Source organism: Diadema antillarum, unplaced genomic scaffold, assembly GCF_040938485.1.
Source record: "Diadema antillarum isolate AM-2024a unplaced genomic scaffold, OU_Dant_1.0 scf00000209, whole genome shotgun sequence".
NCBI lineage: Eukaryota > Metazoa > Echinodermata > Echinoidea > Diadematoida > Diadematidae > Diadema > Diadema antillarum.
In genome coordinates, this window is record NW_027271098.1 from 508,504 (window position 1) to 534,873 (window position 26,370).

At 39.2% G+C, this 26,370-nt stretch overlaps 1 protein-coding gene across 1 annotated transcript in view; it reads right to left on the reverse strand.

The window, feature by feature from the left end:
- Positions 1 to 8,175: 8,175 nt before the first annotated feature.
- The window catches only part of LOC139724250 (CLIP-associating protein 2-like), a 71,427-nt gene continuing 53,232 nt past the window's right edge, over positions 8,176 to 26,370 (reverse strand). The window contains exons 22-31 of the mRNA XM_071635393.1: positions 24,583 to 24,642; positions 22,289 to 22,879; positions 21,974 to 22,213; positions 16,137 to 16,206; positions 15,553 to 15,610; positions 14,785 to 14,911; positions 12,918 to 13,046; positions 11,854 to 11,991; positions 11,146 to 11,331; positions 8,176 to 10,305 (exon numbers count right to left, since the gene is read on the reverse strand). Coding sequence (XP_071491494.1) covers positions 10,204 to 10,305; positions 11,146 to 11,331; positions 11,854 to 11,991; positions 12,918 to 13,046; positions 14,785 to 14,911; positions 15,553 to 15,610; positions 16,137 to 16,206; positions 21,974 to 22,213; positions 22,289 to 22,879; positions 24,583 to 24,642 — 1,701 coding nt within the window. The 3' untranslated portion in view covers positions 8,176 to 10,203. The remainder of the gene's footprint in view (positions 10,306 to 11,145; positions 11,332 to 11,853; positions 11,992 to 12,917; positions 13,047 to 14,784; positions 14,912 to 15,552; positions 15,611 to 16,136; positions 16,207 to 21,973; positions 22,214 to 22,288; positions 22,880 to 24,582; positions 24,643 to 26,370) is intronic.

Here is a 26,370-nt window from a genome sequence, read left to right on the forward strand (position 1 = left end):
ATGCAATTCTTTTTTTTTCCAACAATAATTGACTTTTTATATTAAAAAGGCAGGAAGAAGAAACTCAGATTCCTGTGGACAAACTAGAATGTTGGTGGAATCTGCAAATCCATTTTGACCTGTGTTTGCTTTTCTTAGCTTCTTTTTTTTTCCATTACACCTGGGTCTTGTAAAGAAAATATACAAACGATATGAGAATAAGCTTTCCTGTCAAGTAACAAGGTAGGTCTCTATGTATAAATCACTAGTGAATGTTATGATAACGGTGTCCTTGATTGCTTAGCCATCCTGACGAAGTCTTCCAACATACACCTACTTCTGATGTTCCCACCTGTGACTTAACCTCCAGCCTCTCACCTATTTTGTCCTCCTGCTCTCTCCTTCCTGGATCATATTAAAGGGACTGTACAGTTGTGGTTGAGGGGAGGATTCAGGTTTATAACATTCCTAGTGAGATGAGGAGAAACCTCTTATGAAATATGAAAGAGCATGTAGTTTTAAGGAGGATTCAACATTTTTGTTGATGAAAATTGGTTTTTAAATGGTCGAGATATAAAAAAAAAAGCGATAATAATAAAAGGCGACAGGCCACAACTTTTATTAGGATCTCTTTGTTTCACCTTGTTTTGGGATATCTCAGTCATTTCAAAACTGATCTTCATCAAATAAACTTTTAATTCCCTTAGAATTGTATGCTCTTTGACATCTCATAAAGTGGTTTCTGAATATCTCAATCCTCACCATATCTCAATATCTAAATCCTCACCTCAACCAGAACTGTACAGTCCCTTTAAAACACAAGTAAAACATTAGAATAATGTCTTGACACATAAAGGCCCCCTGTGTTCAAAATGAGTTCTGCTAATGTGAATAGGTCATTACAACACATATTCAGGAATTGTTTGATTGAAGAGTACACACACACACACACACACACACACACACACATATATATATATATATATATACATATATATACACATACACAAATATACAAATATATATATATATATATATATATATATATATATATATATATATATATATATATATATACATATACGCACCAATTATTCTCCACTCCTAAAAACAAGCAGACTAAAAACTCTTTGTCTGTTGTGATGTAATACATAGTAAAATATGCATAAAACAAGCACAGCAACAGTAAGCACAACCTTGCTGTAGCCAAGTGCACCAGCCTATAAATAGCATGGCAGGTTTCTGCACACACTACTCCCAGCTTGGTGCTTTCCTTGCCAGACTCAGTATGCTGGAACAATCTCCTCACCTCCCCCCCCCCCCCCCCCCCCAACATAGCAACGATAGTGTCTGAGAAGTAGTTTAATGAGAGCTGTCTTTCCTATCGCGAGTTTCTGCAAAAGTCAAGATAAGGTGCATAACATTAAGAATTGTGATGCTTATCGCAGCCTATCGGAGAGTTCCAGTCTTTGTGATTTGAAGACCTATTCACATGGGGCCCAGAAGTCCACATGTAATGGGTGTCAAATGAAACCTACTTAACCTTGGGCACCTGTGAATGGCTTTTCCAGGACACAGTTCCAGACATCCCTTCCTTCATAGCGTTCATTTCCCCTCGTTTCAAATATAATTCTTGTCTTCCTGTACCTGTTGCAACAGCTATTATCATTGTGATCTTTCCTATCTTTGTTATTTCAACTCATTCCCTCTCTTTCTCTCTCCCTCTCTCTCTCATAAATAAATGGATAACTTCTACATATAAATATCCATTACCATTCCCATTAAAGTTTTGTGTGCCATATTACTCTGAGACCAGAATGGAAGAGTGCTTTTGGAAAAAAAAATCTTTTTCAAATACACTTAATTTTTTTTTATAAAAGCATTCCTACTGGTAGGCAGTAAAGTAATGTTGTAGACAAACTGCAAGCTTTGCAGTAATTAAAATTATTAAATTAAAAATATCATAAATTTCATAAATTTGTAATTTTCATAAACACACTTTCATAAATACGTCTGGGAGGCATGAATTTTTGAAGATACAACCTCGACAGATAATCAGAATTTACTAGAAAAAAAACAACTTATGAAACACAGTTAATCTGTCATCACACATTATAATTTGTGAGGACTGGAATCCATGTGTGACACTTTCAATGTACTGTGGCCTATTGCAAATCATCAATCATTTTGAGTGCGGACGGTGTGTTTGAGTAAAATTTGTGTAAATGTGGCACACAGAGAGCGGACAACACAGCTTCAAGAAAGGGAACAAATAGGCACTGACTTGTTTATAAAAACAGCCATGGTTTTGCATGTAATTGCTTCACAACTACACAAATAAGAACATGCAAATCAGTTCAAATGCTGTTAACAGTTCATAATGAGCTTGAATAACTGCACTGGCCAGTCATCCACAAATCACATTCCCTTTCTGAATTTACACAGATCATGACCCTTTTATTCTTTACTCATAGTAGCATGTCCTGAAACTCTATAAAGCAATATACAGACTGGCTCAATTATCTAGCATATCTTATATTTCTTTTGACTTTTGATTCATATCTATATACATGTACAAGACATCTCACACAGTGAAAACTGAGAAGAACTGTTTAAAAACAAAAGGAAACAAATATTGTCAAAAATCAGTTCCACATACTGCAACAATTATAATGAGAATGGCACTATCAAAGTTTGGTATAAATTGTGTTTTTCAAATAACAGTTATATCTTTGCAAGTCTTGACAGGTCAGTCATTCAAAAAAGGAGAGATCAAAAAATGCCAAAAACATCTTACGAAAGGAAAAGACAAGAGAGAGATTAAAAAAACAAACGTTAATGTAACTAACAAAATGGGTAATGATGTTGCTGAGTGGCTTCCATACAAATCAGTGGATATCACAACTATGATGTCTACAACTGCCATGTGAATTCCCACTATGCTGACGTAACAGAGACCTAGAAGACCAATAGACCATTTCACACCAGTGTAAACAGTTTCGTCAAACTGCTGAATTACAATTGGTACAGATATCACAAACGCTTCCCCATATTTTTTTTTTTTTTTTTAATGCGGAGGGAAACGAGTCTCGTGACAGCATCAAAGGTATGGAATAGTATTGGCGGAGATGAGGATTGAGCTTTTTAACTTTTCGTGAGATACAAAGAAACCATTTATAAAATAGTACAAAGCATACCATTCCAAAAGGAATTTAAAGTTTATTTGATGAAAATCCGTTTTGGAATGGCTGAGATATCCAAAAATAAAGTAAAACAAAGTGATCCTAACAAAAGGTGCGTCCCACCCTTTAATCGGATCGCTTTGTTTTGGCTATCTCGGCCATTTTAAAGCCCATTTAAATCAAATAAATGTTGAATTCCTCTTGGAATTATGTTCTCTTTCATATTTCAAGAGAGGTTTCTCCTCACATCAAAAAAGTTTAAAACCTGAAGCCAGGTCTCAAACAAAACAATACCATCCCTTTAAGCTTAAAAAAAAAAGGGGGAAAAAAAAGAGTTCTCCATTTCATACAGCAACTCTAACGATTTCTCTTTCCTCAGAAGCAAATGAGCCCCGGGGACAATTGATCATCAAGAAGCAAATGTACTCAGAACCCAGTCTTTAACAGTGCAAAACATCAGGTATCAAAGTGTTACGACTCTGGAAGCATAACGATAGCACTTCTGACGAAAGAACATACATTTACATTTCAAACCACACTAGATCCATTTAATTCAAATATATATACGAAATTTCCAAGACACTTCTTCTCTTCCTTTTATGTTTTGCAGAATTCATTCAGTGATACTCTTGGTCAACAGCCTGAAACTTTAAAACATGATCAATCAAATTTTGGTTCATAATCTTAAAAAACAAACAAAAAACAAACGATGAAGTCAACATTTAAACCAGGCACAGGACAGCAAAAGAGCAAAAATATTTACAAACCAGTCAGTGGCTGCTTCACAATTCTTTGTTACATGTAAATTGCCTTCTGAAGCAACCTGTGTCAAGACTGTAGTTTTAAATATGTCTTGATCAAGTACAACTGAAAGACACAACGACGATGAGTTGGTTTGAATGCTTGTAATAACTGCTTACCCACAATGCACTTCAGGGGGGAAAAGAACCATTATGTATCATTGGTGTTTCCACTCATGTGGCACACTTCTAAAACGGACGCACCTATCACACAAATAAATCCTTACATTGCAATTTACACACTATACAACCACGAAAGGACGTCCTCAAAAAATTAGCTGTGTTAAATATGGCAATACTATACACTTTGTACAATACCTCGGGAATAGCGTTTATGTTACAATCAAATCAGGAATATGAAGGCAAGTCAATTTCATTTTCAAATCACAAAAAAAAAAGAGGAATCGGTGCAGCTAACTACTCAGACATATAATGTAAAATGTTTAGCTACACCCAATAAAGGGCATTAGACTACAATCTCTTATTTCCATCAAAGGCAACAATATTTCATATCATGTAGCATTATTATGTATCTCCATTTCAAAGTCTGTAATCCAATTAGATCTACAGTCTTACAGAGCTGCTGTCATTGTCTTCCCATTTTCCCCATCAACTTGCCAGTGCCATGATCCCACCCCCTCATACTATGCAGACACTGAATTGCAGAAGTTTCTACACTGTGAGTCTTACATGCAACACTGTCGTGAAATGGGCAGGGGCAAAAATACAGTTCAACATGTGTGTGTGTACACGTGCCTGCATGGTAAAATCTATCCGATTTCAGCACATAGAGATAAAAGAAAACCTCACTTCTTTTGATAGCTGCATGCCTCGCATGAGTGAGCAACTGTACATATATAATATTTAGCCGTGAGTTGTGTGCCAATGCCGAACTAACAAAAGCAGGTCTGCCAACACCTGGCCCCACAATGATCCCTAATGTAACATGTGACACATTGGTAGTCATAGAGCTCTCTGTAACCTTGAGGTTGTTACCTTCCCAGGTTAGGGGGTGGGGCACTGGTTGTATGGAGGCTGATTCTTCTGTGAACTGAAGTAGACCTATGCACTTGTGTGTGTGTACATGTATATGTGAGTGTGTGTGTGTGCGTGTGTGTGTGCAAATCAAATTGGGCTCTCTTATTGTGTACAAACATATTCACTTGTGACCAAAACGACTGCCCGCTTTATACTGCCACCTTCTCGTTGTCTCAAAAGAGTCAGGGAGTCGGGGGGGGGGGGGGGGGGTGGTGCAGAACATTTTTTCTTTTTATGGGGGAGGGGTAGTATCCAAGGCTGGTTGGTATAACAGCAGCCCCCCATGGGAAGAATGTCAGAAAGTCATAGGTGTTTTTAATGCACTCTATTTTTCAATATCTAATCTATTCTTTTAAGAGTCAAATTTGTGTGCTTGGTGTGCGTTTGTGTGTCTGCAGCCCTCTCAGTCTCTACTTCATGGCCACTGAGAATAGCTATAACACTTCATCAAGCAAGTACAATGGCTATTATATGAAGTGATAGCTTGCATTAACATAGCTCTGAATGCATGAAACTGGTGTATTTGCACTTTAACCCATTCAGGACCCATTCCAATAGATACATGTACTTGCCCGTGTATACGAAGGATTCGTCCTCAACAGGTTAACACGGGAAGTACCTGTTAGTTCCAGTTTCTCGCTTCCCCCCTTTTTTTTCCTTCTTAAGATTTTACCAGTTTTTGCCTCCTGCTTATAGAGTACAGCAAGACCTTCACATGCCCTTCACAAATTTGCTGGATCATTCCATACGCCAGACGAACAGGCGTACAAAGAAGGCTCATATCCAAGCAGAGTGTACATGCTTTAAAGGGACATTCCAGACGATTTTCATAATTTCACATCATGTAGTACATAAATCGACAACTCCATGTATAGATTTGTGGAATTTATTGTGGTTCTTGAGCAGAGAAACAATGCTTTGAAAAACCTTAAACAAATTACACTGAACAAGGATGATGACATAGCAGGTTCACATATTTCAGAAATGAAGCAGTGTAGTTCCATTACAATACCGCTTGCTTGCGAGTTCACCTGTGTATAATCTATGCATGCCTTCTTCTTTTGTTCTGCTTCCTTGAGCCCCTACTCATCCATTCTTATAGTGACTCTGCCATGTCATCATCCTTGTTCATCGCAAGTTGTTCTAAATTGTGAAATTATTCCAATTCTTCATCCCAGTTCTCACAAATTCTGAAACTCTGTCCTTAGTATAACTAATTTATAGTTGGTCAAATCTAAAAATCTGAAAATCATCCGGAGGTCTCCTTTAAATACAAACAAAAGGGCAGCACATAGCATTATGGTTCAGCTGTATTGTCTAATCCCTCTCCCGTTTCAGAGGTTTGGTAGGCGCAAACAAATCCTGGAATCGCAGTAGATACACCGTATGCCCAGGGATAGGGCCACATAGAATGGGGGCTGGGGGGAGTACGTAGATTGTACCAGTTTAGCCTGCATGCTATACTGTATAAGCTGTTATTTTCGCGTACAGATATTTTGGCGAATGAGCCGATCGCAGACCTTTTCGTGAGATGTTGGCACCGAGGCTATAGTAAGTGCACTACCAGGCTAGTGCGTGGCGACATTTTCGCGAGTTGTTACATTCGCAGTCCAAAAGTCATTCGCGACATTCCCATAAGTTTAACCCTCTCGAAAATAACAGCTTATACAGTTTGGGTCTTTGATAGGCTTCATTGTGGGAGAGACAAAGAAAAGTGTTGATTGGAAATGCACTGAGGCTGCAAGAAATACAGACCAATCTTTTGATATGCCTAATGCTATCTGACAAGTAAAATCCAGTAGTAATCAGTAGTTGCTGAAGAGGAGGGTACTTGTTCTGACAATTTTGATCTAAGCCATCATAAGATGGGGAGGGGAGTGATTGGCTATTCTCCAAAAAACTGATGTCACAGCAACTCCAAATAAAAACCCTCCAAATGGAACAGTGCAACCATTATCTATGTAACATCCCCATCCCCCTTTATTATTGCATGAAAGAGATTCTGCTCTATTACATGTAGCCTCCAAATACAGTAAAGAAAGAGAAGTCACCCCCAGTGAATTTAAGACTGTGGCATAGCCCGAGCTTTGACCCCTGAACGCCTGGACAAATCATCATGTACGAGCCTAACTTATGGAGCCCGAGGCCAAAGTACATTACAGACCAATGGGGTGTTGCAAGAAAGTTGCAATCAATTGCAACTTGCAACTGATTGTCACTGGCCAATCAAAATCATTGTTGCATGCATGTCTTCTTAATAGGGCAGACCCTGAGCCAATCAGAATGGTTGTTTCAAATTAGCAATTATTTGCAATTGATTACAACTTTCTTGCAACACCCCACAAGTCTGAAAACATGTGGTAAGCAGTGAATAACTTTTCCAAACACTGATCGAGTTTCAGCAATGGGAGAGGGCTGGAGAGTACAGCTCACCCTTAGGAAGGAAAAAAACAAGGCGTTGGTTTACAGAGCTTTGGATTCCTCGTGGACATACATCAGTGGACTTCTTCTCAGTGAGAGCAGGGAGGTGAGACAAAAACGAGGATTTCTTAGTCCCTTTGACAACACATCAGACTTTATCATTCGTGCATGAAATCCCCTATTTGAAAGTTGCAAGGTTTTTTCCTCCTTTTATCCCTGAACCTAGCATTTCTCTACTCTTTGTTGATTTGTTGGTGATGTCTTGAAATGAAGGACTAATCCCCAAATCACCACCAATATAATGCAGGTAAAAGGGATGCTGAATACACACACAGCAAGTCTGTCTTGACAAGCGCTGACTGAATCCAGGTGGTTTTACAAAAAATCAATTTAAAAAAATAAAACCATTATACCTATCGCATAGGAGCAAATATCGAAGTGTTTGAATTTCTCCCGATAAAGAATCATGAAAATCCTTGGTTCTTAACAATTTCTCCCTTGTAGCACAAAGAAAAAGAAAAAGAATCGTCTCTAGTAGGTTTTGTTCCACAGCCTTCATGCCTTTCCTTCTTACAGTTGCCCAATGTGTGTGTGTGTGTGTGTGTATATGTTTTGTTTTGTTTTTTCCAACTTTCTGTTAGCTTGCTTGTTGTTGGGAATGATCTGCTCTGTGGACGGTTTTTAGTCTGACACATTGGCATTTACAATTACAGAAATAATGTTTGTAAGGGGGGGGGGGGTGCAAGGACAAGGAAACTTGAACTCACACTAGATTGATAGGTTGGTGAATTGCTCTACATACATGCATGACCAAAACTGACGTGTGGAAACTTCTTTCCGAGCATATATTTGCTGTACATGACTAGTATAGGACTATACTGAAACATGATGACATTTTATTCTCTTCTACTTGGGGAACACATGATTACAAAGTAATCCCTTCACGCTGCATATATCACTGCTACCTGCAACGGAAACTCGTTATAAATTTTTGAGCAGAACATCTGGTCAAAAACTGATGTGTGATTCACGAATACATTGTGAGGACAAATACTTGCCACAAAACATACTGTAAAGCAAGAATTTTTCGTGGTATGAAATCTTTGCGAATTGAGCCAACGGCCTCTTTCCCGGCATAAAATTTTTTGCGAACTGCCACTGGCATTTAATGCATACAATTGAACAGTGTAGGTAAGAACTTTTGCATGCATTTTAATTTTGCGAATCTTGGCTCTGGCAGAATTTGGCAAACGAAATTTTAAGCGAAAATTTCTGGTTTTACAGGAGTGTGCTCGCATTTTCCTCCTACAAGCAAAACCACATCCAGAGTTAATTTGTTAGAGATCGAGTGCCGCACGAATATGCAGCATTACAAAACAGGCTATGTGAAATGTGCATTCAAACACAATCTGCTGTGAAGTGAAGATATATATATAATGACAGAAATAACACTTGTCTTGCTAATAGCCAGATGGTGATTGAAAATTTATCACACTTGTGTAATCAGCTTATATCCTGTGACATTGAAATCCTGCTGAGAGATACACAATCTAATACACATACATGTATGGTTAGATTAACCCTCTGACTCCCACATTCATTACTTGTCCATAGGTTTGTGTGCGAAATTATACACATTGGCATAGAGAGGGTTATCATCTCGAGCAATTCTGTGTGCGATACCTTAATCATGAGTATATCAGTCAGGGAAATACAAGTATTTTAGCTCACTCGTCTGATAGAGATGTGGCGAGGTCATTTGATGAGAGAATATCTCGACATGTAATAGAGTATGTGAGAGATAAACAGCTAGTACAGAGAGAGATAACCCGTGATTGTGGAGGCTGGTGGGAAATCTCGTTTGGATTACGCTACAAGTGTATTCAAAGAGTTTCTTATATATATCTATCACTTATACCGGTAGAACAATGAGATGAGTATAAAACAGGAACCATTTAGTGTAAAGCAACTAAGACAAAACTGTTGCATTCAACCTGCCCTGAATTCCTGGCATGCACATGTCTACTTTAACAAATAAAAAGATACAAGACGCTGTAGCTGATTTGACTGCAATCGACACACATTCTAAACACAACAAAGAAAGAAGAGTGAGTTAGACAAGGTATACTGATAACTTGCCTTGAAATATTTCTTATAAACCACCATTGACACTGACTGAAAGTATCAATTCTGTGCTGACTGAGACATCAGCTGATTAACAGAGTATGAGTGAGGAGAGGGAGGTTTAGTTGGCCTGGATTTAGAAGAAATGCCTGTTGGTAAACTGGGGGAATTGGTCTTCCATATATCAACTACCAAGATATATTTCTAAAGCAAACAGAAAGGAAACAGCCTTGTAATAATAGCCATGTCCAATTTGAGATAATGACTGTGACTTGTGAAAGCGATTATCGAGCATGCACAGCTGAGAGTAACTATCAATATCGGTTATTGTTTTAGTGTGTGCATAAACGCCAATGCCCCTCCATGCCTGATACAACAATTATTCTTGGGCGTGGGACCACCAGCTTGAGATACAGTGTATGATATACAGGTTCCCTTCACCTTTAATTAATACACATCACATGCAGCAAGACAAAGTCTGTTTCTATTGGTATTTGGAGAGTATACATCCCCTCACAGTTTGTGCTTCTAGATGAGCTGTTGCCCATTCAGTCTTCCTGCTGGCAACCTCTGTGGAGTGAAAGGCCGCCTTGAGGGGTTGAGATGGGGGATGGGGGATTGGGGGAGGGGGGGGTTGGGCTGCCCCGCCCTGTGGCTGGTTACCTACTCCCAGTGGACAGTGCTGAGGGGCTGCTAGGTGACGGTGTCTGTGCATCCTTCTCTGCTTGAGCTCGCTTGATGTAGAGGTTGAGTAATTTCATCTGGGAGGAGGAGGAAATGAAACAAAAAAAAACACAGATTATCACAAAACGTCGAACGGGGGTTGGAACTAACACGTTGATAAACTCGTCCACGATATTAAACAAAACTCCAAACATTCCATAACTATCTCATTTTATGTTTGACCACGGTGACTCATCCATCTTTCCATCCACCTAATCCTATGTCATTTGTGAGAGTCAATTCATGCTGGGTGTGGGGGGTCACACCGTAAGTTTCACGGCTTTGAAGTTTGCCAAGCCTCAAGAGGGACAGGGGTGTAATGGATGGTAGATATCTACAGTATACAAATGATGCACAGGTCTGAGTGCATCAGTCATAATTGTGTGCATAAGGTAACTATGGAATGCTTAAGCCACAATGCAAAGCCCAGTGGGTGTATGCTAAATTCCTTAATTACCGCATGCACACTATTGCGACTGATGCATGAAAAGACATGTGCGTCATCTGTGCTATAGAACGGGTAATTTTCTTGCCACAAAACCATTTTTCTATCATGTTTCCTTTTGGCTTGCCATAGACGACAGCCCAAAAATCATGCATCCAGTACTTCAAAACCATAATTACTGGATGCATGGATAAAGTACTGGATGCATAATTTTTTAGCCAAAAGGCGTCTCGTACTGAATGCGCAAACGATTTCTCAGTGCCTTTGTTACAAGTGTGCGTACTCTTGCAACAAGTGCGCGATAACATGTTTACCACTGTGACTAAGTGTGTGGCTAGTAAAAAATCAACACATAGTTCTCGACCAATGAGATCGCAGGATTCTCGCTACTCATTCTAAAATAGCTACCGGTAGCTGCCCCTCTCTGCCTCACCTTGCTGCCCGGGAGGTCGGACAGTCTGTCCTTGAGCTGGTCCCCGATGACCCCATAGATGGCCACCAGACAGAAGACGCTGGCCTTGCGGACGCTGCTCTCCGGGTGGTCGTACGATTTGAGGAGCACCGGGATGACCTCGCCCAGAATCTCCACGACCTCTGCCTCCGACATCAACTCGACAACCTGGTGGAAGCACAGGAGAGGAAAGATGGAAGGGGGGGGGGAATCAGAGATGGGTTAACAGGAGAGATTGATCATTTATCTCTTGCTATGAAATATGTGCTACCAACAGGAGTCTTGCACAGACCAACACATGAAGAATTTCATCGTAAAACTGATTAAGCGCCATTGGTAAATACTTTGGACCATTTTAAAGTAAGTCCATCATCAGAAACAACAAAATAAAACCTCTCCAGTGATGCCTCAATTATTACATAACAAATATTCTTGAAGTTATGTTTAAAAATGTCCCATATTTTCATATTACTGTTTGCAACAAGCATGTTTACCAGGTGAAGAAAAAAACAAACAAAAAAACAAATCCCTTTATTCTGGTAACTTGGCAAAAGCCAGTAAGCTCCCAGCACATTTCTCATTAAGCACTTTCCAGCTTGGTGAGCTGCCGCAAATCATAAATCTTAAAACAGTACTATGTAGTGAGAGTTTCAGATTTTTCAGAGTGTCAGAGGACAACATAAGGCTCACCTTGGTCAGCATCTTGATGGCTGCCTGGTTGATGGGACAGTCAGCAGTCTGGATGATCGGGCAAAGGACCCTCACACACTGGTTGGGGGCGATGGAGTTGGCCAGGGTGGCAGAAGTCTCTTCAGCTTGGCGAACCACCTGCACAGAGAGGTGTGGTACGGGTGAAGGCAGAGAGGAAAGGGGGGGGGGGCAAAAGACAGAGAATCATTTGGTAGGCTGGGTACCACGTCAAAAGTCAGGGGCCCTCCATACCCCTATCTTCCATGCACCTTGTTGATATCTTTTCATCCACTACAAGCCAAGGTTCCAGCTTCTGCCCTTCTCTTTCCATGGAACAGCGCTTCAACCCAACACCTACAGAAATACTCTCCATCAAGCACAAGACACGGAAAATGTACATGGAAGTTGTCACTGAACCTCTTTGAACACTGTAACACATATTGACTTTGAAATGTGCAAAATGAAACTTCACTCCGCGGTAACCTTGCCTTGAATATTAGAGAACATTACCAAACAAACAGAATATTAATTGTTGATAGGACAAACACAAATAATCTCAATGTTAAAGGGATGGCTAGTAACTGATCAGTGGGAATCAGTGGGAATACTGGGGGATCATTGTTCCAATCGTTAACGATAGCCCCGTCACTGTACAGGCATGCTAACCTGGAAACATTAAACTGCACATTACTGGAATATGAGACCATTCTGAAGCAAATAATTTTCACACAAGAATAGATATATAATGTACTCTTAAATGAATCCCACAAGGATTAGAACAATCATCCCCCAGCATTCCCACTGATTCCCACTGATCAGTTACTAGCCATCCCCTTTAACTAGAAGTGATAACAAGCCATGTTTTGATCATTAAATTGTAATCAGATTTTTTTTATAAGTTTCCCACCTTTCCATAACAATGTCAGAGGTCTATGAGGAAAAATTTACACACAAATGAAAATGACTACAACAGGGATAATATACATGTACAGCTAATGAACTGATCAAGGACTTGTATTAGAGCAAAAGGCTGCTGGACATTATAAAAACTGGGCACTATGTACCTCACTCTGAGGGTCTCTGTGGGCCTCCAGAATCTTGAGGATAGTCAGCTCGGCGTAGTCCCTGAACCTCTCCGGCTGGTTTCTCAGGATCTCCCGCAGGACTCGCAGCGCCATGGCACGGATAGACGCCTGGGAAGTGGTAATAAAAACAGTTACTAAGACTACGCTTAAGTAAAGAGACAGACGTTTGCGGGGACATGTACGCATCTGTATATTTCTCTTAAGTTCTTATGGCCAGTGCCACAATCTGAACACAAGTACTGTGCACTCCCGTTATAAGAACACAGTTATAAAAAAATTCCGGTTACAACGAAGTAAAAATTCAGGTCGCAAGATTATCCACTCTGTGTAATTCTATTGTTTATTTGTTTGGTTATAACGAAATTTCGATATAACGAAAGAAAACTGCCAGTCCCGAGGACTTCGTTATAACGGGAGTCCACTGTATATTTATGTCCTTGAAAGACTGGTGGATACTTGGGTGATAAATGTAGTTTGGAGGACCATCCATTTTCACTTTATAGCCTATGTCTTTATGCATAATACAGATATTATTCATGAGAAGGCTAAAAAAACAACAAAAACAAATCATTATAAGCAGTATTCACATGAATAGATGAACAATCACTCTCTTCAAAAAAAAAAAAAAAAAAATGGTTTACATTCATTGACCTTGAATGCCCAGTTTGCTTGGAACCCAAATTCTCAAGAAAACTGGGGGAAAATCTCAACAACAGCAAACAGCTACACAGCCAATCCTCCCCTGGGGTGGGACAGGCATGGGTGTCCATCTGAGTCAGTCAGTATTTAATCAAAATTAGCTCCATTGCACTTCTTTCACTGGTACGAGTTCAGCTAGAGCCGAGAGACCGATGATCCTATCTCTACATAGTTAACACAGACACCGGCATCCTGGCTCTTTGCTCCAAAGTACATTGGGGTCACTTCTAACAGCAGCTGTGGTTGTTTGCCCTGACACGATAAATGTCCTTTTAAATGTTGGCTTCTTCAGTCAGTTTCAGACTGAGTGAATAGAGATCATTGATGAAAAACAAACAGACAGTTGAACAGCTTTGGTGTTTATAGATTACTCCAAATCTGAGCTAATATCCAGAGGATGTTGTTTAATACCTTCCTTTAAAGGTCCAGTTTACCTTTGGGAGCTGTGATTTCAAAAATGTTCAAGATATCACTTTTGATGCATATGTGTTGGTCAGTTGTATCACAAAACATCCTACCACATAAAATTTTTACAGTAAAGCCTAAAATATCAGGAGATATCACTATTTTTCTCATTAAACCATAACTGTACACGGTTTAGTCTGGAAACGTTTTTATTATTAAGTATTGTTCACATTTTGTATATTTAACAATACTTAACATCCATTATACTGGTTCAAACTTTTACATTGGTTGTTTCTATCCCCAACTCACATTTCAGAACTATTTTGAAGCACTAATGCTGGGTTTTTGTTTCATCTGCAAATGGTAAATTATGCCTTGAACTCTTTGTGTGCCACACTGGCATGCCCAACTTAAGTCGACAGATTGCCAACTTCAAACATTTTGCTCAACCGCATGAACACACACAAACTGATCTGTTTTGAATACTGGCCATTTGCAAGATAAATAACCAGAGCTTTGTCAGAGAATTCACATCACAGCAAAGCTTACAATTTTCTCTACAATTATGCCATTATGCATCTCTAGCATCAATGCTTCTATTGAAAAAAATATGGCTTTGAAAAACAGAATGTTTCTTAAAAGCGCTAGTGGAGTGCAGTCTCAGAATAATGTGGCGCACGAGGGGTTTACACCATGGCACAGACAGAGTTAAAGGGAAATCCCAGCCCAGTATCCAGCTCACCTCTACGTCTCCAAGGGTCTCCAGCATGAGGAGTAGGACCGTCTTGAAGTGGTCGTCCCAGAGGGAGAGGCTCTCCGATCGTGTCAGTCTGATCAGCTGCATCATGGCACTCTTCCTCTCCTCAAACCTGGAAAATTTGTCGGGAGGAGCCAGTGAGGTTGACTGTTTGTCTGTCCGTTTCTCTCTCTCTTATTCAATATATCAATGCGTGCGTGTATATGTACAGTATGTTTGTATGTACGTACGTTTTGGATATATCTGCCTTCTACTGACCCTCCTACTTATCATTAAATGCTTCTGTCCTTCTATCCATCTATCTACATCTATCATCTGATCATTAATCATGAGATCTATCTATCAATCTATCTATTCATCTTTGCAGCCATCTACATATTGTGTTCATCCCAGATCTGCCTACAGCAACATTCCTATCTACATAAATTTGTCAAGTCATCAACAACCAAGATTACTTGAAGTGTTGGGGTTGATTTTGATTTTTGTCAGGGTTTTTCAGTTGGCTACCATCAAGTACATTTTTTTTTTCTCCCATTCTCACCGACTTGAAAGAAGACTAGACACAAATGTAAAACTAGGCATATCAATCTGTCTGCACTTCTTGACTTGAAATAAGACTAAATATATGCACTACTTTGGGGCTACCATACCGACGCCTTTCTAATACCCAATCCATGCATGGACTTCAACGGAGATTGGCTAGTGATTTGGGATGAATTCATATGTACAAAGATTAAGATTTTAAAATCTCACCTTCCATTGTGGTTGGACAGCTCTGTCAGTAGAGGTACGAGGACGTCTTGCTGGTCTTCTGAAACAAAACACAATAGCAACTGGATGATAATGGGCTGGTAACAACTGGGCCACGATATAGCAAGGAGCTAATATACAACTGATTTCACGACTGACACAGAACATGACTCTATGGCATGATGTATAACACAAACCTTACACTCCAACACAATTCAAATAACCCTTATAATACGCATTTACCCCAGCCCTAAAATACTTGTGACTAATCTTCATCAGGTTAGAACACTACTAGGTCTCCCCACTGTCGCCATCAGACTCTGGATAAAGAAGACTATCATTCTTTTCACTGAAGTTTAACTTGGGAGGTGGGAGAACCAAAATCAGTCAGAGTAAAGATTATCTAAGATTTCCCATGAGCTTTTGGGTCTGAAGAAAATTGTTTGAATACAAAGAACACTGAAGCCTTGGTTTCTGTAAAAAATTTCATACGGATACAAAGTGACAAAAAGAACACTTGTGCATTGGAGGAGACAAATTACAAATTACCAAAGTCTTGTAAAATTTTCTATAGATTAGAATGTTACCTTCTTGGTATGTTTCATCTTCATAGTTGCCATCAGTGACCGTTACTCTTCCCATGGTGTCTGCTATGCCCTGTTCAACAGATAGGGGAAAAAGGGGGTTTTACTCATGTCATCAATGGGCCAGGATACCACATGCTTTTATATTCACAGCACTATCTCTGTCTTTGTGTAATACAATTGTATCATCTGAGCGATTATCTTCATGCAATATATTGTCAATACAGACACACCGAGAAACTTTTGTAGCACTATATCATTAATTCTGTATTGTCACCAATACTTTTTCACTAGGAAAGGATCAATGCTGAGTGCACCTGTGGCTATGCTGTGACAGGAACCCTCAAAACTCAAATTTCATCATACTTGTCCCCATATGAGTGGCAAGATACAGAGAGGAATGACTTTGAGTTTATACTTCACAGACATTCACATTCCCTTTCATAGATGCTAATGTGTCAACACAAATCACAATTCTTGAGAAGGAAAGTAGCCATGAATCATCTTTGGGGCTGGCCTGAACAAACAACCCCACGTCCATCTGCAAAGGATGCTCCCTTAGCATGCCATGTTCACAATTTCCCTGCCTTCAACACGGTACCAAGATGGCACTTACTGGCACACCTTGCAGGGTGTATCATTCATTTTAATCCTTAACAGAATCTGCAGACAGCCTTGGCTGTGCCAGCAGCTGTGCTTTAGAGATCTTGGCAGACAGTGTTGTATGAATGACTGATTCCGTCAGTAAGGAAATTCCGGAGCATTCCGGTTCGTCATTATTTGTCTGTAGGGGAAGGCTAACACTTGAACCCATTATTCTTCTTTTTACAAGAAGAAATTTGGTAGCAAATATTTAGTGCTTTTGTATCAAAAGTGAATGGGCATGCTAAGGGTTCACCTGTTCCCTCAAAATATTTTGAAGACACCATAGACTTGGCACATGGCAAACCATGTTCGAACACTGCACTGTATTGTATTATTAGTACATACATGTAATATTTTTCAAAGTACCATATGATCATTTTTTGGAACATTTCTATTAATGTTATACTAATTTTAATAGCAAAGAAAAATTCAAAAATTAAAAGAAAAAAAAAAACTATTCAAATCTAAATCAAACAAGCAAAAGGTTTTGTAAAATCCTCTTATCACTGACTGAAAGAAGGAAGCGGCTGTTATAGTCTACAGGTAACACAGTTACCCACAACAGGTACACAGCTGTTTGCCTTACACATGACACATGTAACACTGCAATGTCAAATCCTGGCTCTTGCATTGAGACTGCCTGAGTGTACGCTATTAAACTACGAGACTTTCGAGCTAACAAACACACTTCTAACATGCTCGCAGCTTAAAGGGACTGTACAGTACTGGTTGAGGTAGGGATTCATGTTTTGAACATTCCTAAGTGAGGTAATGAGAAACCTCTTATGAAATATGAAAGAGCATGTAATTTCAACAAGAATTCAACATTTGATGAAAATTTGTTTTCAAAAGGCCGGGATATCCAAAAAAGTGATAATAACAAAAGGTGACAGGCCACGCCTTTTATTAGGATCTCTTTGTTTCACCTTGTTTTTGGATATCTAAGCCATTTTAAAACAGATTTTCATCAAATAAACTGTTGATACCCCTTAGAATTGCATGCTCTTTGACATCTCATAGAGTGGTTTCTGAATATTTTCGCAAAACGTTAAAAGCTAAATCCTCACCTCAACCAGAACTGTATACTCTCTTTAAATAATGGCATCAAAGTAACATTAACTCAGGAGGTTGAAGACAAGTGTAGCCCTGGCACATGAAAATCGTGTACGCACGACTTCCGAGTTAATTCTAACGGATGATCACACGGAAACAGCTTCAAATTGAATCTCCCAGTTTCCTCATTCTAATCACTAAATATGCACTACATTTACGAGTGATAACTGGGCAAAAACATCAACTTCTGTTAAAACTAGACACCTATCATGATAGCTGAAACCTGTACAAACGATTGCACACTTGTCAGTGATATGATCACACTTCATTTAGAGAGTCAATCAGCAGCCGTTACTTACAACATCAAAATATACAGAATATTTGACCTAATAAAACCTGTACCAAAATATCCTTACAAGATTCTTGCTGAATTACAAAAGGCATAAAACATTTTCCATGCATGTCCCCTGATATGAAGAAAAAAAAAAGAATTAAAAAATCTGTACATACACAAAATATGATATATAAAATCTTCAGAAGCATTTATCTTACCTAACTACATGTAACAATCGTACCCAAAATGCCAAACTCCCATAGCCATACAAGTCCGGAATTTTTTTGTGTTTTCATTTTGACAAATGTCTGTTATTTCATTTCAGATTTGTTTATTGGTCTACGAGCACATGTGGTAACGCCCGGTGTATGAAAATTGCTGTGAGAGATCACTCAGGACAAAATTATGGCAATGTCTCTCGAAACACAACTTCATTTGCAACATTAAGGCTTTGCAGTGATGATTCCAGCATTATCAAATGACGTCAAAACAATCATAAAATATGCAACGATCAAAATGGCCTGACACGAGATCGCAAACTATATCATTGTAAATGCATTTATAGTGCATCACAGCATTTAAAAAGGTCTTATATCACATCTGGGACAAAAATCTTCCTGTAGCATTTACAAAGTCAAAACAGCCTTGTTTTCATACAATCTGCAAAAGAAACTCTTCCATAATCATGCTGCACTATGGCTATTGCCATTGTCCAGCAGTGATTGTTCAGCATAAGGACACAGAAAATATTTAACATCGATATGCACTATGCCAGCAACATAAAGTTTTTGAAGAAAGACTGTTTGGTTTCACACAGGCTTCCTGTTTTAGATGCACGATCCAAGCATACTCTTTTCTACTTGTGATACTGGTGTGATAAGTAATACCAGTGCTGCATCTCTAAAACTTCAGTAGATACTAGGTGTATTCAATATGTATATTAATAAATAAATAAATAAATACATGAATAATAAATGCAATTAGTTCAGCCATGCTATTAATTTACAGGGCTTCGTCTAAGATAAATGCATATAATGCAAATAATACATTTTCATCTTCACAAGCTGAGACCATATTGCATGAACTAACAATCGTTTCTTCCATCACGCATTGTAAGTCAAGCACATTGACCGTTTGCTCACGACTGAATGTCAACTTCGTGAAATGATTTACGACAAATGATGTGACTACAGATGTCCGACTGGAAGTTCATGCAACAAGCCCCTTTGGTTAGTGTGGAAAATAATGGACAACCCTCATCAGCCAAGTGATGAGGATTGCATCTTTGCATAACACAAAATACATAAACTTAAAACGATATATAAAATAAGAGGAAACCGAGTGCATGTAGATGGCTCCCACTCTTTTGAACAGATAAATTCAAAAAAGGAGAGATGATACAAAATTTCAAGCAATATTACAATTAAAGTGAGATTAAGTGGAAAGAACTGAACATGTCAAAATAAAACTTTGGAGAGTGGCATCAGAATGTAGTCAGTGTCGTTCGGGCAAGGCAAAGCTCGTACAGTCGGCTGAAGTGACCGGTCAGCTGTTATTTTACTGGACAGACTTTGGCATGGTTAGAGGAGAGTGGGGTGGGAGCGGTGTGGCATGGAGGTGATTTTTCCAGAATATGATGGTGAGAGGAGGTTGCCTGTCTGAGACTAAAATATGACAGCATGCTTCTTTCTTTTCTTCTTTTTTTTTTTAATCTAAAGGTATGAGGCAGCGGGGGTGAAAATGAAAGGCTCAGGGTTGGGAGGAAGAATGTGAAAAAAAGAAATGCAGTGTGCTTGAAAATTTGCACCGCAGTACAAAAACTATGCATCATGACATTGTATAGCACAATTTGACAAAATGAACTCTTCCCAAACAGGTACCCATATCAAAAATGCATCCACTAGAAAAGAAATGTGATTTCAATTGACCAGGTGGTAAGATATCATTAATAGCAACTTTAAGAAAATTGTAAATTAAGAGCTTGGAGAACGGAAAAATTTTGTTTTATCTCCCACTCACATGACATTACGACATACCCTTACAATATCTTTATGATGTCCTCTAGTTTCCTGGCCCATTTGACTTGGCTAAAACATCAATTGGTGCAGCTACATATTGTTTTGCACATAACTTCACATCATTTTTTTTTTTTGTTCTCCATTTCCAAGTAACTTATCTCAAATGATATCTTTTCATTCAAAAATTTAATCCAATTACTTTGTGATATCGCATTTACGAAATGTCTACACTGCAGGCAGCTCATGATTACTTGGTGCAAAGATCAAGGTTTGGGGAAAACTAAAATCCCTGAGCTGAGAATTTGTGCATCCAAATCTGGAAAAAAAAAAAAAAAATCAAATTTAGCTTTCTCTGAACTTTGCGAACATGAGATATATCATTATTTTTAAGACATACATCTTGCATTAGCATAGCAGTTATACTAATTAGGAGAAAATGCAAGGATTGCTGTGAATCTGTAACTCGTGAATTGATTAAAAAGAAACTGGGACATTGAAAAAAAAAAAGAATGAAAGCAAAACAGGAAACTCATATATGGCATGGACAAAAACAGGAGGCAGTGGTAAAAATCATACCTGGATACAGCCTTAAGTAACAAGGATGTGTACAAGTGTATGTACTGAGCGGTGGCAGGGAAAGCAATGTGATGTATGAGGTGCAACAGCCCTATCATTTTCATCCTTCGTTCATCTGAAGATTAATTCTATTTATGATAAACAAACTAAGTATTGCTTTTGCAAATCAAATGGTGAAGTAAGTCTTTGGAAGCTACAGGCAATGTCCTTCAGTGGCTACAAGCTGCAACATAATGAAAATATGTTGAGTCTTTATAGTACTGATTTAGAATAAGATAATAAATGCAGGACTTTCTGTGTTATGTCACTTTTAAAGCTACATTAAAAGGGAAGGCATTGTTTTGGTTGAGATAGGAATTCAGATCTTAACTTTTTGTGAGATAATCAGAAACAATTTAGATGAAATATTAAAGAGCAAACAATTCTGAGAGGAATTCAAAGTTTTTCTGTTTGATGAAAATTGTTTTTAAGAGAACTGAGATATCCAGAAACAAAGAGATCCTACTAAAAGGTGGGACACACCTTTTATTAGGACCATTTTGTTTTTCTTTGTTTTTGGATATCTTAGCCATTTCAAAACCGATATATTCATCAGATAAACTTTTGATTGCTCCAAGAATTGCATGCTCTTCAATATTTCATACTCAAGGGGTTTCTAATTATCTTGTACATTGTAAAAAGTTAAAACCTGAATCCCCATCTCAACCAAAACTATACCATCCCATTTGAATGTGATGCAGCATCTGTGCAAAAGAGGGCTAGTATTGCTACATCAGAGACTCCAACTCTCCCGTTTTCGACGGGAGATCTCCCGCCGAAAACCCATTTTTGCAAAATCTCTCGTTCTCCCGCTTGAGATTCAATTTCTCCTGCCCTGGCTCTTTGTCTCCCGTTGGAAAGGATTTCTTACTTATTTCTATCGTATGTTGAAAAAATAAGCCTTAGATAGCACCAGAGAACATCTAGAACCCTAGGAACTTCGCGCTTCGCACACATCAAGTTGGAGTCTCCCGTTTGCTAGGGGTTTCAGGCGGGAGAATCTCCAGATCAGAAGGTGCTTTGGGTTGGAGTCTCTGCTACATGTATATTTGATGAGACGTGTGGCATGAAGCAGGGAGTATAATGCTGTGAGCATGATGCAAGGTGAAGAAGTGGGGATGAAAGATGAGAAAAAGGAAAAGAAGGTTGATACTAACATCTTCACTTGCTGACACAGAGGAGTTTTTACGAGGAACACGAGGCGAAGCGACAGAAGATGAAGACTCACAAAACAGAGCATTGGTAGGCATGGGCAGAGGGTTATAGACAAGATCGGAGGAATCGTCTGCAGAAGAGATAGGCGGGGTGGGAGAGGATGGCCGGTAGTTGGGGCCAAGGATGAGGGAGAGGTCAAGAAAGGGGCGGGGCTGGGAGCGGTTAGATGGGGGCGAGGGGGTGCGGGAACGTGCACGTGCGGGATGGGACTTGTTCTCGAAGAGACGGGGTGGCAGTTGCACACCCTCTGTGGTGTTGCGGCGTTTGGTTCGAGGTCTGCGCAAAGTGGGCGGGGAGGAGGGTCTGGAAGAAGGGCGCGATGAGGGGCGGGAGGAGGGGCGCGAGGAAGGGCGTGAGGCGGGGCGCGAGGCAGGGCGTGAGGCGGGGCGTGAGGAAGGGCGGGATCGATTACTCTTGAGAACGGACTTGCGTGCACCGCTTACTGGACGGTGATGGTTGTCCCCATGGGATCTATGATTGGGCTGCTGGATTGGTGGAGGCGACAGTGTCCCCCCACCCATACCGGCATCAGGTACCATGCGGTACTCCAGGTACTCCTTCACCTTGCCCTCCGGACTGTCCACTCTAATGTCCGGCATGAGGTCGGCTAGTACCTCGTCACTGTCCACTCGGGCATCCTTGCTGACCGCCACGTGGTCCAGGTCGTCTCGGCTGCTGTGCATGTAGCTCTGGATCTCTGCCGTGGTTCTCCGCAGAGAGTCGTAAATGTCCTCTGAGTTGAGGAACTCCGTGTCTGGCGGCCCATTGCTGGCATAGCTGCCACGGGGCGAAGATCCGGTGGACCGAGGGGATGCCTTCAGCACGGCTCGTGGTGACGCTCTCGATCGCAGCTCCTGGGCAGTAACCTGAAACCATTGCACATCGATAGCTCTATTAGGCAACAAGAATAAAGTGAGCAAAATATGCAATCCACAAAGATGGTAAATACCGATGGACAAGCCATACAAACACAAACACTCTCAACCACAACATCTTGCTGTTTGAGAGGCAAAATGCATATGAGCAGACTTTGAAAAACTGGAAAACGTTCAATTTATTACACAGCAAACAGAATGGGAGGTTAAAAACGTTAAGATATTTGTGAAGCTTGAATACACATTGTGATGACATACTATCAATGAGTATACATATGCAAAATGGAATGAATGATTTATCAAGTCAGTCTTTTGCACAATGTGCTATGTAATTCATGTTATTTTCTGTTAATAGGATCAATCTAGCAATTATAAAGAGATACAGAATACATCAATGGTATAAATATTAGATATTAACATATGTATAAAATCACAGCAAAGTTAACAGTAAGGAGTCATACACAGGAGTAAAATCAATGGAAATCATTAATTCCTATTTTACAGACATACTGAAAGAATAATGACAATAACACATTCTATCACATACCAACAACTAAAGATAACTCTGCAGAAATAAAAACGGAGGGGGATGTAGAGCTACTGAAAATGTCAAAACCTTTATAAGAACATAATATATCAAAATGAGAAGAGTAACATTTGGGAAGTGAATAAAATGGGATGTTACAGGCGGCATTCTGGAAAGGTGAAAGGTGAGGATGGACGGGAAGAAACGTCGCTGACAGAGTTCACGATGCACGAACAAACGACGTGAAGCACATCACACGAACGAGACACAACTGAGCGTACAAGTACATCGACTATATGTGCAGAAATGGAGCATGCACCACGTAAATATATACATAATAAGTGTTGTGTGTGTGTGTGTATGTGTGTATGCGTATGTGATGTGTAGCTAGTATTTCTGCACACACACACACACACACACACACACACACACATACACACGTACGTACATACACAGAGAGCATGCGAGGGAAGATTCTCATGCATGTATAACGATACTGAGGCGCAGCTTCCGGAGCATGCAAGGAGCTGCCATGTCATGCGTTCCCGCTCAAAGTGCAGTGTGTTACGACTCATGAATCAAGCACACATACTGTATATATACATGTATACACATATGATAAGACAGCGCGAACCAATACGATCCCAACACATGGTGAACTAGCCAAAGAGGCATTGTTCCACCAATATAAATGTCTCCCATAAATATGCATTTATATAATCAGGAGGAAGCCCTGTATATAATGTTCTATGTAGTCATTACAGAGTGGTTCTGGGGCAGGCAATAAATAAACCCTTTTAATATGAACAGCAATGACTACAGCCACTACATATGAATAAGACAAGTAGAGGCAACTTTTGGTTGTTGTTTTTTTTCCTCGGGGAAAAAAAAAAGAGAGTATGAATGTGTATGATGATTTATCAAGATATAAGAAAGAAAAAAAAAATAGCTGTGAGGGGTACACATACACTGGGGTAAAGGACTGCAATAAGCTGGTTTACAATTTAACAGCGCTTTTTTGCCACATTCAAACAGTATGTTGTATAATCAAGGGTGATTCAACTATTCAACTCATCTCCAGAACATCTCTACATTTCTTCTTCTTCTTCTTTATTTGATAGTCTGCTTTTCTAATCTGTTTTCTGTTTCTTTCCGCTGTGTCCGTTACCTCATCATCAAAGCTGGATGCAATACGCAGATCATTACGCAAGAGCTTGGTTGCCCCTTCCTATTGAGACACAATAAAAAAATATATATAAAAACAACAACAAAAAGAGTGGAAAGGAGAGAAATCAGCTGGAAGGAAAGAAAACACACATACACACACACACACACACACATTAACATTAGAAACAACCGATTATAGAAAAAAAATCATAATAATGATAATAAACATTACTTTCATAGTATATGAGGGAAACAGTTGGATACAAAAGTCATGGAGACACAGATCAAATGAAATAATTGTCATCGACAGAAGAATTAAGTCTCCCTGAAAAAGTTAATGCTAGTCTGTTACTGAGTTTACAAACAGAAAATAAACACCAGAAATTTATCCATTTGGTAGTCAGAAGATAAAATGACATAAAAAGATGCACAGAATCTTACCCCCCAATAAATTCATATCATTGTTACAAGTAAGAAACAAGGCAAGGTAAGAAATGTAAGATTGTGGGAAGGGGTAGGGAGGGGAAGCACACGCAAACTATTGCAAAAACTACCACAAAATCTCCTGCAACATAATTTGTAGCCCCATATCTATATTGCTGTTCTTCATCTAAAAAGCAAAACTTTGAAATCAATGTGGTAAATACTGCATATTGCATAATAAAGCAGAACATCATTTACTACCCATCTCATCTGTATTGCTGTGGATTTAAGATGGCAGTTACATTGTACATTGGAGCTTGAGAGTTTCTTCAATAAACATTTACTTCTTATAAAGTTACACGATAGAAAAAAAAGTAAACAAAAACCTTTCAGCATTCACTATTTTGGGGCCAATATTCTTGTCTTTCTCTTATCAAAGGAGGAAGCTTCAAATTGTCTTCACTAAGCTTTAAATATCATGGAAAAGAAAGGAAGCACAACAGTGAGCATACCATGTAATGAGTGGGATGGGGGGGGGGGGGGGGGCAACCAAACATGCAACCCTCACATTGTTGTACATTGTTGCACTTAAAGGGATAGTCAACTCCATTTTCATATTAGCTTTACAGACAGAATAAAAGCTATCAGTGAGAACTGAGAAAACTTTTGACACTGACTTTGGACAGAATATGTGGAAGTCAAAGAAGTTGAAGAATTTTGAAGTCAGCACTGTTTTCACAAAACAGATATAGGGGTCATAATAACATATGCAAATGAGATCAGATGATATCGTGACCCCTCAGGACTCTCTAGCTGTATTTGTATTTGGATTTAAATATTATATTTACAGAATTACTTTTTCATTTTCAAAATGATATTATGGAAAACAAACCGTATTCTTCACATCAAAAATTGATGTAGAGGTGTAGTAACTATCAAAAATATGATTTTAAGAAGGCAGAATTTCCATTTTCTACCAGGGCCATATTTCTCCATTATTGTTCTTGATGCAATTTTCTGAACAAAGCAAAAAAGAAAAAAGAAAAGGGAACCAACTGAAAATAAAATAAAACTATTGTGAGGTCATGACATCAAATCATCTAATTTACAAACATATGTGGGTAACTGTCTTCAACTGAGATCACTTAAAAAAAGACATGTCCCAATCCAAATTGACATAACTTTCAAATTTTGAAGTCAGACTCCAAAAGTTCCACTGCCTCACTGTATTTGATTTTACTCCGGCAAACTGAAACCAACATGAAAATGGAGCAGAATGCCACTTTGATCCTGTCACCTTAACAAAAAACAGAAACAAAAAACAAAAAAAAAGTTGATGCTGCTTTAACTTTGTTCTTAAAGAGAG